The sequence below is a fragment of the Micromys minutus genome (assembly GCF_963924665.1).
Source record: "Micromys minutus genome assembly, chromosome: 30".
NCBI lineage: Eukaryota > Metazoa > Chordata > Mammalia > Rodentia > Muridae > Micromys > Micromys minutus.
Genome location: NC_137965.1, coordinates 9,796,485 through 9,813,719, shown reverse-complemented (window position 1 = coordinate 9,813,719; position 17,235 = coordinate 9,796,485). Strand labels below are relative to the sequence as shown.

At 40.5% G+C, this 17,235-nt stretch overlaps 1 protein-coding gene across 1 annotated transcript in view; it reads right to left on the bottom strand.

The window, feature by feature from the left end:
• Positions 1 to 17,235, bottom strand: part of ADGB (androglobin) — a gene marked incomplete at both ends in the record, with an annotated part of 113,720 nt that overhangs the window by 35,384 nt on the left and 61,101 nt on the right. Inside the window, 10 exons of the mRNA XM_080941730.1 lie at positions 342 to 526; positions 3,988 to 4,175; positions 8,687 to 8,840; positions 9,371 to 9,505; positions 10,224 to 10,317; positions 11,807 to 11,944; positions 12,492 to 12,627; positions 13,714 to 13,881; positions 16,256 to 16,370; positions 16,862 to 17,003. Coding sequence (XP_080797856.1) covers positions 342 to 526; positions 3,988 to 4,175; positions 8,687 to 8,840; positions 9,371 to 9,505; positions 10,224 to 10,317; positions 11,807 to 11,944; positions 12,492 to 12,627; positions 13,714 to 13,881; positions 16,256 to 16,370; positions 16,862 to 17,003 — 1,455 coding nt within the window. The remainder of the gene's footprint in view (positions 1 to 341; positions 527 to 3,987; positions 4,176 to 8,686; positions 8,841 to 9,370; positions 9,506 to 10,223; positions 10,318 to 11,806; positions 11,945 to 12,491; positions 12,628 to 13,713; positions 13,882 to 16,255; positions 16,371 to 16,861; positions 17,004 to 17,235) is intronic.

Below are 17,235 nucleotides of genomic sequence, written 5' to 3'. Positions count from 1 at the left end.
ATCAAAAGATTCAACTCCTTCTGTCTTCTGTGGAACCAGGCATCCACATGGTGCCCATTCAGACATGTAGGCAAACACGCATATACATACACATGAATAAATATTAAAAAATAAAATCAGGCTTATGGATAAGGAATAAATTTTCTCAGTGGACAGTTTTTAAAGAAGAGTCCTAAGCAATCTGTTGATTTTCGGGACCTACTTAGACATAGAATTACAACGGCATCACTGTGGTTGGTCAAGTTTCGAGCTTTGGGTTTTCAATTTTAAACATTTTCAATGCTACAGCAACACAAACATTCTGTCTCTGAATAGAGGCCAAACTCCAGACAGGTACTCACACTGGGAGCTCAATACTTTTTCATTTCCAAGGAAGTAGAAGGCTGGGATGAGGGCTTGTCCTTTGCCCACAGTGCTCACGATGACCTCCTCATTTTCTAGCACCTGCAGCTTGATGAAGGCATCGGGTTTGGATGTGCGGACCTGGATTGTAATGCACTGCGCCACTGTCACTTTAATGGAGTACCTGTTGTGAGACAGACTCACCTCTATGAGCAAACACACTGCTCTGTCCCTTATGTCAGTAAAGGAAATGCTGTGACTGTCCTCATTTGACTGAAAGTAATATAGCTTTTTAGGCACATGAACAGAACATGCCAAACCCTGGAATCCCTGCAGACTTTGACAAAGGAGCCCAATACCACACAGCTGAGCAAGACATTAGCATATGTGTGCTGGTTGGTTTTGCATCAACTTCACACAAGCTGGACTTAATCACAGAGAAAGGAGCCTCAGTTGAGGAAATTCCTCCGTGAGATCCAGCTATAAGCATTTTCTCAACTAGTGATCAAGGGGGGGAAGGCCCAGCCCATTGTGGGTGGTACCATCCCTGGGCTGGTAGACCTGGGTTCTATAAGAAAGCAGGCTGAGCAAGCCAGGAGAAGCAAGCCAGCAAGTAACATCCCTCCATGGCCTCTGCATCAGCTCCTGCTTCCTGACCTGCTTGAGTTCCAGTCCTGACTTCCTTTGGTGATGAACAGCGATATGGAAGTGTAAGCTGAATAAACCCTTTCCTCCCCAACTTGCTTCTTGGTCATGATACTTTGTGCAGGAATAGAAACCTTGATTAAGACAATATGTTTCTCTCATTAGAAATCCCAAGTAGGAAATGCATCTTTTTGCTAAGTATGACAAGAAGCTTTTATGAAGCAGTATAGATCTAAAAGCTTCCATCTTTGATAGTCTTGTAACCACCACTATGTGAACTTTTTCATTAAAATTATTGTTGAAATGTGTGTGTGTGTGTGTGTGTGTGAGAGAGAGAGAGAGAGAGAGAGAGAGAGAGAGAGAGAGAGAGAGAGAGAGAGAGAGAGTGAGAGAGAGAGAATGTGAGCAAGAGAGATAGATAGATAGATAGAGAGAGAGAGAGAGAGAGAGAGAGAGAGAGAGAGAGAGAATGTGAGCAAGAGAGATAGAAAGTAAGAGCGAGGGAGAGAGAGAAAACATGCAAACACACATGTATGGGTGAGTGGGTTCTCTTTTCTCCTTTCCGTGAATTTTTGAGATGGAACTTAGGCTGTCATGCTTGGGTATTTCATGGCAAACAATATGCCCTCAAAGCAATCTTTCTGGTTTTATTTTCCCCCTCTAGTAATTCTTCACAAATGCCCTGGAACTATTATAGACTTCCAGTTTCTCTACGTGAATGAAAATAAGGCAAGTCCATCAGTGTGCAGTCCATGGTGACCCGCCCTCCCTTGCACAGACCCCTCCCATTTGCTTTTCTCACTAAGTCATCTCCCTAGTCCCCCACTCACTTGCTCAGCACAAACCCAGAGTCTTGGTTTGCAGTGGCTAGGATTCTAAGCAATGTGTACTTCCTGTGTGGAAACTTATCTTCTGACCTCTTGGGAGAGGCTGGCAGGGTTGAAGGGACCATTAGTGCCTTCTCTTTAGAAACATGTCATTCCTGAGTACAGCAGCTTCATGCTGTCACTTCTCTTCAGGACTGCTTTCTCAGGCCCCTCTGCCATTGATACTCTCAATTAATCTGTTCATAGTCTATACCTTGAATAGCTGAGTAGAATTTCATAATAATATGGCAATAGTTTTTGTCTTAGAAAGTACATTGATTTTTTTTCAAATTCATGTATTATAGACATATTTTTGACGTAAGTTTGATAATGTCAGTTTGCTTAAAACTCTTTAAAGCATTCTGTTGCTGGTAAAGTAAAGCCTCCATTTCTTGTGTTAGGAAGCCACACTGGTAAGCAAATCAATCATTCCATTTTTAGGTTTTGCTGTCCTTTTTTCTAATTTTTTAAATATAGGCAATATTGAGAATATGTTACAGGAGGATAAACTGAGAGGCAAACCCAGAGTGTGCATGCTCACACGACAGTGTTTGTTCACTCCGAATGTTATGTCTTTACCAAGGTATAAAAGATGTTCATGCAGAAAGCCAAATGTGTGCTTAAGCTTGTACTATATACATCGTTCTATAATAAAATGATATTATTTTTTTAAAGTTTTTGTTTAAGAATTAAATTTTAAGGAGAAACATTTTTGAATTAAAATTATTATAGAAAAAATTAGGCAAAGCACATTTCTTGTCAAATTTTAACAGAAAGAATTAAGTTTTTTCTTCTGAAAACCAACTCACCAATGGTGTGTTGTCTTTAAAACATCATCTCTTCCATATAACAAAGCCCTAGAAATAGTTCTTTTCTAGGCACCATATACTACTGCTGTCATGGCTTTGACAGTAAGGACCATCCTTTAGTCATGTCAAACATTGTATATTCATATCAGTTACTAAGGATGGTCATAAAACAGCTAAAGACATCTTGATGTTATTAATAAATGATTATTACATGATACTACATGAAATGTCAGTACTACAAAGCTCCCATTGTTATGACTTTAAAAGTGGTAAACCATGAGCAGAAAGAAATGACAGGAGACTATTACAAAGGCACCAGTCATGCACTGGGCACTGTGCTGGTTTCTATGCTGAAGAAACACATGCCTTCAATTCACATTAATTCTCATAAAGGCTGATGCACAGATAATCTACTAAACTGTACACGTCACATAAAATGTGTATCAGGAATGGCACCAGGATCAATTACTTATATTTGGAGATTTCAATGCAAAGGGTTTACAATTTGAAAATTATCATTATTTTTTAAAGTGATAAAATGAGGATTGAATATAATATTGAGGAAAATAAAACTGTACAGCAGACATGTCTGAGGGCAGGGGGACTTTTGTCTATTAAAAGACAGTCCCAGCTATTATTTGGAGGCTGGGTAAAATCATTAGACTCTGCAGCTTGAGTTTTTACCCTATAGTCAATAGAAAGTTTACAAATATTGTATAACACATGTGTAAATATGTATGTTAGAAAGGTAACTACCTTGATAATAAAGGAATGACATATAAATTAAGATGGTGCATTTTTGAAGGAATATAATGGAGTCCTAGATTCCAAAAACAACAATTTCATGTAACAAACATCACGAAGACCCTAGAGTAGCACGAGACCATTGAGAAGGCATGGGGAGAACACACAAAGGGCGGTAGGTACGTCAGAAGCAACGAGTGAGACAAAGTAGATGCAGTAGTGGGAATTCAAGACTGCTAGATAGGGGAGCATGAACAGAAGGTTGGGATGACAAATAAGGACTGTCCCACCAAAGAAAAGCTACAGATAGAGTAGGGCAGAGCAAGAAGAATGTCAAGTATAATGAAGGATCTGGAGGAATTTCAGTGAAAGTCAGTCAAAAGAAAGCCTAAGAAATGGAACTGCATTATTTGAAGCTGTATAGGCTTGCTCAAGCATCTACTTAGCCATGTTATTGCTAATTAGTTATTTCTATAAAATGACAGAACTTAAAGCTTGATGAATTCAGAATTATGAATTCATCTTAATAGAAATGTTAATATGTTAAAGAACACCTTTATCCATCTATCATATACTTGTACCTGAACAGGATCTTCTTGTCATTAGGAATATAGTAGTCTCTGATTTCCTTTATGGTGAAGTTGTTACATGGAGCGTCACGGATGAGAAACGGGAGTGGGGTGTAAGAGCCAATGAGCCGTAGTTTCCATCGAGCGCCTGATACGAATGTCTCACCAGTATACGCTTCAGCCACAAATGTGTATCCCTTCTAAAAGAGAGGCAGTCACACACACAGGATTCACACTGACACAAGTCTCTCAAATATGTGGTCCACATATTGAAATAAATATTACTATATTGGTATATTCACACAGAGCCCAGACTCTCCTAAGAATTATCAAGCCACTAATATTCTATTTAATATTCTTCTTAGAAGTAATCATGTTAGGGCTGAGGGTGTATCCAAGTGACAAGATGCTTGCTTAGCCTGTGTGAATTTCTGGGTTAGATCCTCAGTGCTCTAAAAATATAATCTCAGAAATCTCATGGGTCAGTGTTCTAAATTACACAGTTTGGTCTTTGAGGAATTATGACAGTAGAGGAAATGGCTGTTTGTTTCAGTTGAAGAAGCATATACATTTGCAACTCTAAGTCTAATAAGGGTCCTTACTGAGCTTCAAAGCATGCCTTATGAAAATCCAAAGGAACAAAACAGACTCTCACAAGCCAACACGAGTTTGTAAGGAAGAGGAACGTCATTAGATCATATAGGTAATGTGCAGCTGAATAATGGCAAAGTTGTTAAAGTCCACATGGTGCAGGATGACTCTTGATGAGGTCTCATCAAGCCCGGCAGGTATTCAAGTTGGGTAGCACCCAGTGACACATTTTATGTATCTTTACATTACATTAGCTTTAGACATACTCTGTGTGGGTAAGATGTTCACCTGTCTCTGGAGAACATCCCTGGGATATCATATTGAGATGATTCAGCAGTGCTGGAGCAAATTATTTAATAGCTAAGAGATTGAAAAACAGAAATGACATGTAGGAAAAATGACAAGGGCTTCAACTTACAGTAGTGATTGTCAAGATGTATTTTGTGAAGTACTGATCCAATATATGTTGTGAAAATGGGTTTCTATGATGTAGTGCTTCTGGGAAGAATTACATCTTTTCTCCCCTCTGGGAATATTTAATATATATTAGCTTATGAAAAATCCTGAGAAATCTTGAAAAACCTAATTTATTCTGTATTTTTATTAACTTCAGAATACTATTTTTTATAGACAAAAACATACCTAAAGGACACAAATTTTAAGATGATACATTGGAAATTGATGATTTTAGTTACATACATGCCTTTATGCTCTTCAGGTTCTAGAGTGTTAAGGCAGACACAGACCAGACTATGGAACAAAGGTACTTTTCTTTTCATCAGCTCTGTGCTGAGGTAACATTCAGTTCTGGGTGCCTAATTTTACCTGGGCCACAAGTATTCTGAAAGCATATTTAAAGGTGGAGAATCCTGAAGAGATGAGAAGCCCTACCACAGAAAGCACAAAGAGAAGCTACTTCTCTAACCATACATCTCCATCTTCTCTTCCACAGCCTTCTCATTGCTTCCCCTAAACTTAAGTAGACACAGAGGGTAGAAACCTGAGAGGAGAATAGGCTGGGTTGGTGCCATCTGAATTTTCAACACAAATTCAATTAAGCAAAATAATAGTTAAATGAAGATGGAATGTGCCTCTACATTTTGATTCAACTTTCATCCTTGAAAGAAATCTATGTGATTTAACCTTAGTTTAGAGAAAACAAAAAACAAAAAGGAAAAACTCAAAACACACACACACACACACACACACACACACACATACACACACACACACACATACCAATGCCAAAACCTGTAGATAAAAGTAACATTCTTCTACTGTTCAAACAGACTGTCTTTAAATGTCCTTAACCAAAAGAGAGAGACAATGACTATATTAGTATAATGTATACCATGAAGGAAAGATTATTTTCAGATTTTGACGGCATAGATGACTTGACTAGACCTGGCCTTTATTGATGTTCTTCTGTTCAGGAAGATGTCTCTTAGGTAAGGCTCCTAGCTACAGCAGATGTGGAACATGAAACAGCCATCTCCTGTAAACTGTCAAGGCTTTCAGTAGAGGGATGGAGACATCAACCCAGCCACAAAGCCTTCAATCCACAACTTATCCTGCCCACAAATGTGCAGAGTAAAGATAGGACAGAAACTCAAGGAATGTCCAGCTAATGACTGGCCCAACTTGAGACCCATGCCAAGAAAAAGAGGAGCCCACCCTGATAGTATCAATGATATTCTGCTATCCTTGGAAACAGAGCCTATAATAACTGTCATCTGAGTGGCTTCACCCCAAAACTGGGAAACAGATGCAGAGACCCAGAGCCAAACATTAAGTGGATCTTAGGGAATCCTGCTGAAGAAGGGCAGGATGGATTTGAAGGAGACAGAGGGGTCAAGGACACCACAGAAAACTTACAAAATCGACTACCCTGGGCCCATAGGAGTCCACAGAGACTGAACTATGAACCAGAGAGCATGCATGGGATGAGCCTAGGCTCTCTGCACATATGTAGAAGTTGTGCAGCTGGGTCTTCATGTGAGACTCCTAATAGTAGGAACAATGGTTGTCTCTGACTCCGTTGCCTGCTTTTAGATCCCTTTCCCATAACTGGGCAGCTTTATCTCGTCTCAGAAAGCTAAGATGTGCCTAGTACTACTGCAACTTCAGATGCCAAGGTGGGTTGTTATCCATGGAAGGCCTCCCCGTCTCTGTGAAGAAGGGAGGGGTGCTGGGGGAGGGAAGAGGTGATGAGAGAGAGGAGTTCAGAAGAGAGTAGTGAAGAAATGCTGCAATTGGGATGTGAAGTAAATAAATTAATGAAAAAAAGAGAAAAATGTTAAATTACTCTGCTGAACATTATTTCAAATACAGATGACTTCATAATAGAAGAAATGGGTTTACTAAAACATAAGCTTTAAAAATTATAGTGAGTACTGAGAAATTTAAGCAAAAACAATTTTTAAAAATCTCACTATGCATATGCATATACACATATATAAAAAATCAGCCAGATAATGCTGTTTTACCAAAAATGTTAGCTGGATATGTTAATATATGTCTTTAAAATCAGCACTCATGAGGCCAAGGCAGGTATATCCCTGTGAACTTAAGACCAGCCTCATCTACTTGGTGAATCCCAGAACAGCCTAGCAGCCTACATGTTATATTGCAGGGCCTTGTCATAAAGTTAAAAATAAACATTATTTCCCTTATTTAAAAAACGTTTCCTTGAATCTCTAACATGGGTCAAATGAGCTGTCCAGTTTCTTATTGAGTTACTACATTTTATATCTATTCCTCATCCTAATAAAGCCAGTATTCATTCATTAGCTATTCATTAGAAAGGTATGTTTAATTTACATAAAATAAAGAATGAATGGCTGAGAAGCATCTAAGGAAGTGCTCCACATCATTAGCCATCAGGGAAATGCAAATCAAAGCAACCCTGAGATTCCATCTAACACCAGTCAGATTGGCCAAGATAAAAAATTCAGATGACAGCAGATGTTGGCAAGGATGTGGAGAAAAAGGAACACTTCTCCATTGTTGGTGGGGTTGTAAATTGGTACAACCACTCTGGAAATCTGTCTGGCGATTCCTCAGAAAAATGGACATAGTACTATCTGAAGACCCAGTTATTCCACTTCTGGGCATTTACCCCAGAGACGCTTCAACATACAACAAAGACACATGCACCACAATGTTCATAGCAGCTCTACTTATAATAGCCAGAAGCTGGAAAGAACCCAGATGTCCTTCAGTAGATGAATGGATACAAAAACTGTGGTACATTTACACAATGGAGTACTACTCAGCTATCAGAAACAATGACTTTATGAAATTCTTAAGAAAATGGATCCATCTAGAGAATATCATTCTGAGTGAGGTAACCCAGTCATAAGAGAACAGACATAATATGCAGTCACTGATAATGGGATACTAACCCCAGAAAGCTCTGAACACCCCAGAAATAACTCAGACTGTGTAAAGTTCAAGAAACAAAAAAAAAAAAAAAAAAAAAAAAAAAGCAAAGAAAAAACCATTATGTTTACTCCTTACACACCAAGAAAACTTTGACTAATTCCAGGTTACATCCTGTTTTACATGTACTTTATGCTCATTGTAACTAGTAAGATCTTAATGCTCACTATCAAACCTTAAAAAAAAAATGTATTCGTATACTTTTATGCAAAAATGCTTAAAATTTGTACATTTATCTTTGTTTTTTAAAAAAGTTCTTCAATAAAAAATAAAGAATGAATAAAAAAATAAAACATAATAGGCTGAAATGAACCTCAAAACAAAGAAACCACCCATCATTCTGAGAAAAGGGGAACAATGTCAAAAGAACAGAAGCTAGAAGCAAAACTATATCTCCTGTCTTCCAGCTGATATCCCCTACGTTTGTCATGACGCCCTAATGCCTGCTGGGGAGTGGGGCTGAAAACAGGTAGGCACTGAAATACAGAGAGAAGCAGCATCTGTTGGAAGGCCAGGTCTCTCATCCATTCAGCAGGCAGGCCACAGTGCTTGGCCTGAGGAAGTCATGCTACCTTTGAAGATTACATGTCAGGGCTGTGTGAGGGCCTTCCTCCTAGCAGATCTGCCAAGCTTGCTGTTGGAGGCCATTTTATCACCCAGGGGTATGTTTTGCACCTACCTTGTTCTTGGTGTAAAGGTAAGGCACCACTTTCTGAAACACCTTTGGCACCTGCTCCAATGTGTCATTGTTTACAACATGCAGCATACAGACTGGGAGTGTAGTATATACTTTGGGGAGTAAGATCATATCTTGAGGAACCAAAAAAGTTTCTCTGCAATTACAAAAGCATGAGCCTTTTTAAATGTGACTCTCAAAGTATAGAATAGAATTTAGTCCCAAAGAATCTTTGCAAAAACTTCAAGTTGCAAAGAACTAAAAGCCTTACACATCTTTTCTACTCCACGTTACTGTTACTGTGTCATTTTCATATGCAAACGAAAGTTCCCTCAAGAACTCCCTTTGTATGTCACGTAAGACTTGTACTTAATATGCTATTGCTTGGAAATAAATGTTATCTATCTGAACTGGAAACAGACTGACTTATTATGGTAACATGTTCACTGAAGATTGACAAATTGTTTACATGTTTCATGTACTGACATAAGGAATATTGATAAAAATTTTCTGACATCATATCATAAATATGGAAAACTTGTATGTATCATTTATTTTAAAAAGTTTTAAGCATGTATTAGAGAGTCCAGTGGCTGATACTTTTATTGCTAACCATACTCTTACTCTTGAAACTGCAGATATGAACACCCTATGCCGTCTGAAAACAGAATTACTTACCACACTTACCTGAATACTATAAACCAGGAATTTGGTGGCTGCTCTGTATAGGTCACGGTGTGGTCAGCGAAGGCCAGCTTGGTCTCTTCATCTTGATAGCATGGGTAGGATTCCATAGACTTACACTTGCTTTTAAACATTAGTCTAGAAATGTAAAAATAACTTGAGTGTCAATGACAAGGCACTGTTAAAGTAAAACTCCATTTACAGAAGAGACCTGGCCCCTGAAAGAGCCTGCCAAAGTCTGCCAGGTCAAGATCAAAGAGGCGTGGTGTGATTCAAGCCGGGAGTACCTAGAGCTCAGGTGTGAATGGTATCCTTCAAAGGCACATAACTGAAGGAGAATATATTCCTAAGCAAGAGAGTCATTAATGCTCATAGAGGGAAATGGGGCATGATGTTTAAACATAAAGCAGGGCAAAGCAATCCTAAGATTGGTTCAGGGCCATTGAAGGATCCAGATAGAGAAGAGTTTGGAGTGGAGTTTGTGAAGCTAATGTGAGCAATGGGTTTGGAAAAATTCAGATATAAAATAACCGAGGACTCAAAAAGAGTATAATATTAGATTTTTTTTTGTCCTCTGTATTTTCTGGCTTAAGAAAGCTGACTACACAAATCATGAGACCCGCCTGGCTTCCTGCAGGAACCTGGTGACTTCAGTGCGATCTCTATTCAGTCAGGAGGATTCTTCCCTTCCTGACTAAATCTAGATCTAGCTTCAAAAGCACCAGGAATCCTGGGTCTTTTTCAGACTATCTCAGGAGCTATCTGGGATAGGGGTCATTATAGCCACACTGGACCACTCTTTCCTGGAGATCTAGAAGTATTCTTTAGCTACAAGAGGTCTAGCAGTGTTCTTTACCTTAAGAGAGACAATGCATATTGCTCCAAATTCATCTCTAATACTGTCCACATTTTCTGAAGTGTATCTGCAACACTGGCATTTTCCTTTGTTTCTGAACAAAAGCAACAGAAATGATATGGTAATGGAAATAATAACAGTAAAAGTAACAACATCATTCAATCTATAAGATATCTGAACAGTGCAGTTTTCATTTTGCACGTAAAGAATTTGAAATCCACTGTAGGAGGCAGGTAGATCCTTGTGCACAAGATAAGTTCTAGGGAAAGCTAGAATGCTAAACGCACAGGGTTCTCTCGCCAAAGAAAAAGATGTGTAACCTACTTTCCAGTGAGAATGTTGTGAATAGATAAAGTTAACAGTCTAGAGACTTCTGTGCTATCTCTAAGACAAACCCACATCAGCTTCCTCAGATACCATCATGAGCTTGGCTATCTTGAGCCTGCTTTTGTTTTTTTTTGTTTTTTTTTTTTTTTTCACTTTACTTTGCAAAAGTTTTGATGTAGTCACATCCTAACACTGAGGACTGAGTTAATTATCACATCAATTAGCACAGCAAAACTGTACTTTGCTTAAACATGCCTAAAATAAACTTGGTAGGGTCAGATTCTTAAAGTTTGAGCTGACAGAGGCCACTGAGTTGTGTTGAACAGAACTGCTCGCCTCTCATGGCACACACGCTGCTGGCTGTGACGTTCGCAAGGACACCCCACGCTCAAGTAAGACGGCTGTAGGCTCCAAACTGAGAACAGTTAAAGCATGTTGAAAGCACAGAGCTATCGTGTCAAGATGAGAGCACTGCTCATGGTATTTTACTGTCTTCTCTCATCTTCAGCCTAAGGACATCGGGGTTTTTTGATGTTGTATAGGCAATTCCTGAAACAGTCTGCATTAAAAAGATCTTCCATCTTACCAAAACTTGCTGTGGAAAACCTGTCCTCGGAAAAAGCAACTGCCTAATTATTCTAAAGAGGATACTTGGACGGCTGGCACAGACTTCTGGCTATGGCACTGCCCACAAGTGGCTTCCCAGTAGATGGACGAGCAAACCGGCATCTGTGTGGACATGCGTGTGCAATGGAAACATGCATCTGTGCACACACATGTAGTGGCCAGAAGTTGATGTCAGGTGTCTTCCTCAGTTGCTCTCTAATTATTTTCAAAGATAGAGTACACTGCTGAACGTGGCTCCAGGATGTGGCTTATCTGGCTGGACAGTTGGCCACAGGGATCCCCACTCTCTGCCCCTCAAGTGCTGGGACTGTTTGGTTGCCACACCCGCATGCCTTTCTGCAGCATCTGGGATCTGAACTCCAGTTCTCCTGCTTGTATAGCAAGTACTCTTTCGACCTCATTGTCCAGGCCCTGACCTTCGGCCTTTCAGTAAATATTCATTGTCTGTGCATGACATCTTAAACACCGATGAGTTCTAGAATGGGAACATAAACTCTAACCAGCACCTTGTCTCAGGGGATTTCAGAATTTAGTAGATAAAATTAATAAAGTATTCTGTGAAGCAGGGTGACTCTAAATTTCCACTCATTCCTTCCTATACACTCATTTCAAGCATCTTAAAACTGTACCTGGTGTTCTGGCTTTCAAGAGCAGTCTGACATAGGACCCTTTCCACACGGATTGAATTTTCACCGCAGCAGCTATTTCCTCGGGAGAATACTCCCTCTCGTTCATTGGCATAGAGTATTTTAAGTCTACCCATTCCGCTGACAAGAGAAAGACAAACACTGGATTGGGATTTGTTTTTACTCCTTTCTCTCAAAATGTAATGCCTGTAGCTCTGAAAGCTTTCAGACCTATCAAATTCCAAGAGGTTGGATTGAACATCCCATTTCACCATGCCCTTAATAAAGGTCTAAAGAGGGAAACCGTGTTATTTCAATGACCTGCCTTGGATTTCCATTGGAAAGGGAACAGAGGCATTCCTCCAAATGGAAAGAAAACAAAATGTTGAGAATAGAAACAATATGGTAAGAGGAAGAAAGGAACTGGGGCATCTCCTCAAGGGTTCTTAATTCAAGCCAGGCAGGTCAATGTCAAATACAGAGGGATTCTAGGTCCCCAGGAAGTACATATGGCAGGGGTTAGGATGCTTCCTCAGCAGACCGTGGCAACCTCTGGAGCATCCTAGAGACAAGTGGGACTCCATGATTCTCAGGAAGGTCTGGTGTCTCTGCTACCCAACAGCGGAAGACGTATCCATGTTAAATTATTTATCACTTCCGTGCTCAGATACTGAAAATGAATCAGCACCTAAAGAGGCATCCTCTGAGAAGGAATCCAGTAAGTCTGTGTCTAAAACCATGGCCCGGAATGCAAATTTGAAGTTTAAAGGAGGCTTGGCTAGTTGAGATTTTTTCATTAGATGCCACAAGGATATATGGAAAACCTGAAAAAGATAAAAATATTCACACACACACACACACACACACACACACACAGTAAAATTAACAACACCAGACAATGTAGATTGAACTGTGCTTGACAAATGGAGCTGAGTTGTTCTGTACTAGAGGAGTCGCCTTGTCTGTTGAGAGTATATCTGTAAAACCTGCATCTGTTTGAATAACTGACAAGGTGGACATTTCAGCTGACTGTCTGGGGTGTATATTGAATTCTTCCTTGAGGTTCGTACAATAAGATGGTTTCTTTCTCCTCTGCTTGGCAAAGTGTTCCCCTGGGTTGGGCATAGTCTTAGTTTATAAAGACTGCCAACAATACCCAACATCAGCTTACATGTAAGTAATGAAAAAATATTTTTTAAGGCAAAGGAAAATTTACTTGTACTTATTTTAAGCGTGGTGCATACTATTAACCTACACAAGATTATAGCTTAACTGAAAACCCCGTGCTTTTCATTTGGCTACGAAATTTCTCCTTCAAAGAGCTTGTGATAAGGTCAGAGGCGTTTTCTGTTGTCACAACTGGATGTTATGAGCACATACAGTGATGACAAGTGATCCGTGACACATCTCACAGGGCATAAGACAGTCCCAAAACAAAAGTAATTTCGTCTGAATATCAGTTGCACAGGTGCTGGAAACAAATAAACTTAAAAATGAACAAATAAAAGCAGATGTGACCAGATGGCCATGCAGCTGGTGTAGGTCAGTGCCCTCAGTTTCCTTCCTCAAGAGATAACCAGGAGAAACCTGACTTCCCATGCTGCAGGGTATCTAGGCAACCAGAAAGCTACTCAGCCTCAGGGGAAGCTAGTGTTATACGAAGGAGGTTCCTGGGGGCAACGTGAACTATTGAAAAAATAAATAAAAACACTGCCTGGTGAATCTCCTCTATAGAAACACCATTCCCAGTTTAGCCAAAGCCTCTGAGTGAGTGAGGTTCAGTAGTCCCCAAGCAGACACTATCATATTCTTTAATATCCCCCTCTCTCTTTCTCACCAGACTCAGCATTTGGACTACCTCTTTCAGATGGGAGGTTTCCTGCTGAGCATCAGAACTGGAAATTGCTTACCCGGAAGTGTTGAGCAGTGAGTTCTTTGTTGTTGAGGGGGATAGGGTAGTGAGCTGCTTGCAGATCCCTCAGAGCTGCGGGCAATTTACCTTTGTCTTTGAAATTAACGATCACATTGCCAAGAGCCTTCATAATTATTATAGACTGCTCTGTAAAGCGGTAGCTCTCCTGTGAAGACAGAGCATGCATGTGGCAGCCATATTCCTGTTTATTAAAGAGCAGCTAAGTTTACATGCATTCAGCCTCTGGGAAAGACTATTCTCTGCTTTGGGATTGATTCGAGGTTATTTTATTTGTACAGAATTGAGTTATCTGAGGCTTTTTATTGGATGCTATGATCTAGGAGATGTGAAACATGGGCTGGAAGTCCTCTGAAGGGGTTGTGGAAGAGGAGCTCTAGCCTTATGATGGAGTGTGGAAACTTCATAGTATTTATGTCCAGAGTTAGTACTAAAGGATGTCTAGGAGTTAGGCTGGCAGACACTGGGATTTTGAAGACTGTGGATAGAGAAGATTGCAGGGAGAGAGTCCTGCAGGATAAAGACCAGTATGTGGGCTAGCTTGGACTGTTGGCTCCCTCCAGCTATCTGAGAAACAGCAAGAGCTCCAAGCTGACAAGAGATTCCAGGAATCAACCAGTCTGAGATGTCTTCAGACTGTCCTGGTTGGTGTATATTGGGTAGTGTTTGAGCCTAGAGCCTAAACACATGCCTACTTAGAGAAAGTTGGAGGAAAACTAACTGACCCATCTTTACTATTTCTCTAGGAGGTATCATAGTATAATCATTGTTTCATGGATACCCAGAGAACTCAGAGTAGGGCCAGAAAGACTGCCTTGGCAACACATGACCTTTTAGGTGAGAAACTATTGGCAAACAGGTACTTTCTCATTTTCATACTAGAATGCCTTATCTTCATCAGTGTTTCTATTCCTGCACAAACATCATGACTAAGAAGCAAGTTGAAGAGGAAAGGGACTAGTTTACAACTGCCACATTGCTGTTCATCACCAAAGGAAGTCAGGACTGGAACTCAAGCAGGTCAGGAAGCAGGAGCTGACGCAGAGGCCACGGAGGGATGTTACTTACTGACTTGCCTCTTGGTCTAAGACATACCTACATGACTAAGACATACCTACATGATCATTCCTAACATCAGTGCTGAGGAAGTTCTTGGACACAGTGGTAGTCTAATTAAAATAAGCCTTTACCCAGAGAAATCATCTTGTTCTGTAGAAGATCCGGGAATGATCAGTAATGACTCTGGGACTTACGGTGTCTCAGCTCACAGGCAAGGCCATGCCTTTTGCACTTCCATTAGAATAAAACACATAATAGAGAATAATCTTAGGTCCAGTAACCCTTATAACATAGGAACATTATCTCATCAGAGAAATAAGAAATCTCCCAACAAAATAATCATTAGGAGTTAATTCTCCTGCAGGCTGGAGAATGCATGGCACACAAGTAGAATTGTTTTAAAGAAGACTTTGGAATAAGCACATAAAGAGAAGCATGTCAGTACATGTTTGTAACCCCAGATACTCTGGAAGCTGATGCAAGGGGACCACAAGTTCTAGGTTAGCCTGGGACACATCATGAGCTCCTATCTCCACAAAACCAAAGACAAACAAACAAACAAACATTGCAGAATAGTCAAGGAAACAAAGAACACCTGATGAGATCAACTTGCTGGTGTTCCCTTAGTCCCTACTGAGCAGAAGAAAAAGCATGTGGAGAAGAGAAAGCCCAGCGAACAGAAGGAAGCCTAGAGGAAACTTGTAGAACCCTGTCTAGACAGGCTAGGGAACACGAGCCAGGCATGGCTAAGCCATCAGAACACAGTGGAAAGATCCCATCTTCAACCCTCTTGTTGTCATTGCAAGGTTTTCCGGCTGCCTTAGAGAACCTCATGTTTGCACCATTTGGATGTTTCAGCTAGTTTTCTGGTGTTTTTACTTCATTTATTCCGGAGTTTTTTTAGTAAGTCATTAGAGATGAGAAAGTACCAGGTGTCGGACAGCAGAAAATAGCAAATTCTTACCTTCCCTGGGTACACGGGTTGACAAAGGACATTTTAAACAAGGTGAAGGGAGTCATCTAGTGGAGGTACTACACCAATTTTCTCTCAGAGCAGAGAAAGGAATAGAAGAGGGAGGGAAGGGGGAGAAGTGATAGGTTCTTCCAGTGAACACCGCCACTCCTGTTCATCCTGGAGATACCCACTCTTTTAAGGAAGGAATGGATAGGGAAGAACACTCAGATTTTAAGTGACATCCAAAGAACTTTACTGGTGCTTTATCCTTCTCAAGGATGACTGCATCTACCTGAGGAGATGCTGATAGACATCAAAGACTCAACAGAGGAGAGGTGTGTCCAGTTGTCAGAGATGAATTAATTGTGTTTCTCAGAGACCGTATTTCACACTTTCTTAGAGGATATACAAATAGTTTAACAGGGAGGGGTTAGGCTAAATAAGTAAATAATAGAATCGAATGAAAAACCTTTGAAACCAGAGGAGGCAGGTTTACTAAGATATTTACCGGCTCAAAGTTGGGCAGTACTACATCTTCATCCCCAATGACAAATGTTGTCATGCTGCAGACGTGGATGGCATGCCCCACAGGGGAATATGCATTGAAGAGCAGCATGTGCCTCCTAGAAAGAATGGAAACCATGTGAGGACCAAGCTTCCTCTGTTAAATGTATTTCACCTCTGCTTGTTGCTTGATCAGAGTTTGGAAGCCAAAAGTTAGTGAAGGGATGGCTTAAGGCCTGTGTGAAGAGATGAAACTCCAGGACCATTCTATTTTAATTCCTGTGCTTGATGTGTCAACAGTAAGATCAGTGGTTCTGAATTTGTGGGCCGTGAACCCTTTGGGGTCACATAATAGACATCCTGGTCTATAGACATCCTGGTTGTAGATAGTCCCTACACTTCAACAATGATCCTTCCAAAGGAGCAGCCGATGTGGCCCTGAGAATAGTGAAGAACTTATTGAAAGGATTCTTTATTTCAAGAATCCCAGTTATAGGTAGGTACCTTGTTGAATTTCACTCCAGGAAACAATAAGGTAGAATCCCCACGGTCTACTTCATTATTCACAATCTAATTTCCTCAAACGCAGGAAACCAAAGTCAGACCTTACCCCACAGGTAGGCGCACCATGCTGGCTTTTGTAGCATAGGTGTGAATCCTCAGAACAACACTAAGAGGCTTCAGGGACTTCCAGGTGATGGCTTCAGCTGTCAGGAGCCCAGGCTCCACAGGAGGACTATCTTTGGTTAAGGCTTTGGGAGAAGGGAGATGTGTTGAAATATGATCATAGAAGAATCACTGGCCTCCACTTGGACTCTTTCTGTTCTGTAATACCGTACGTAATTATGAAGGTGAATCAGGAGCTGAAGATATTCTAAAAACTTTGTGGAAATGCCGGAAGCTGCCACGTAAGTTTGGGAAATGGTGCCTACCTTGGCATCTGGCTGTACCTCCCTGTACAGTTTCCCCTTCCTAATCATCTCC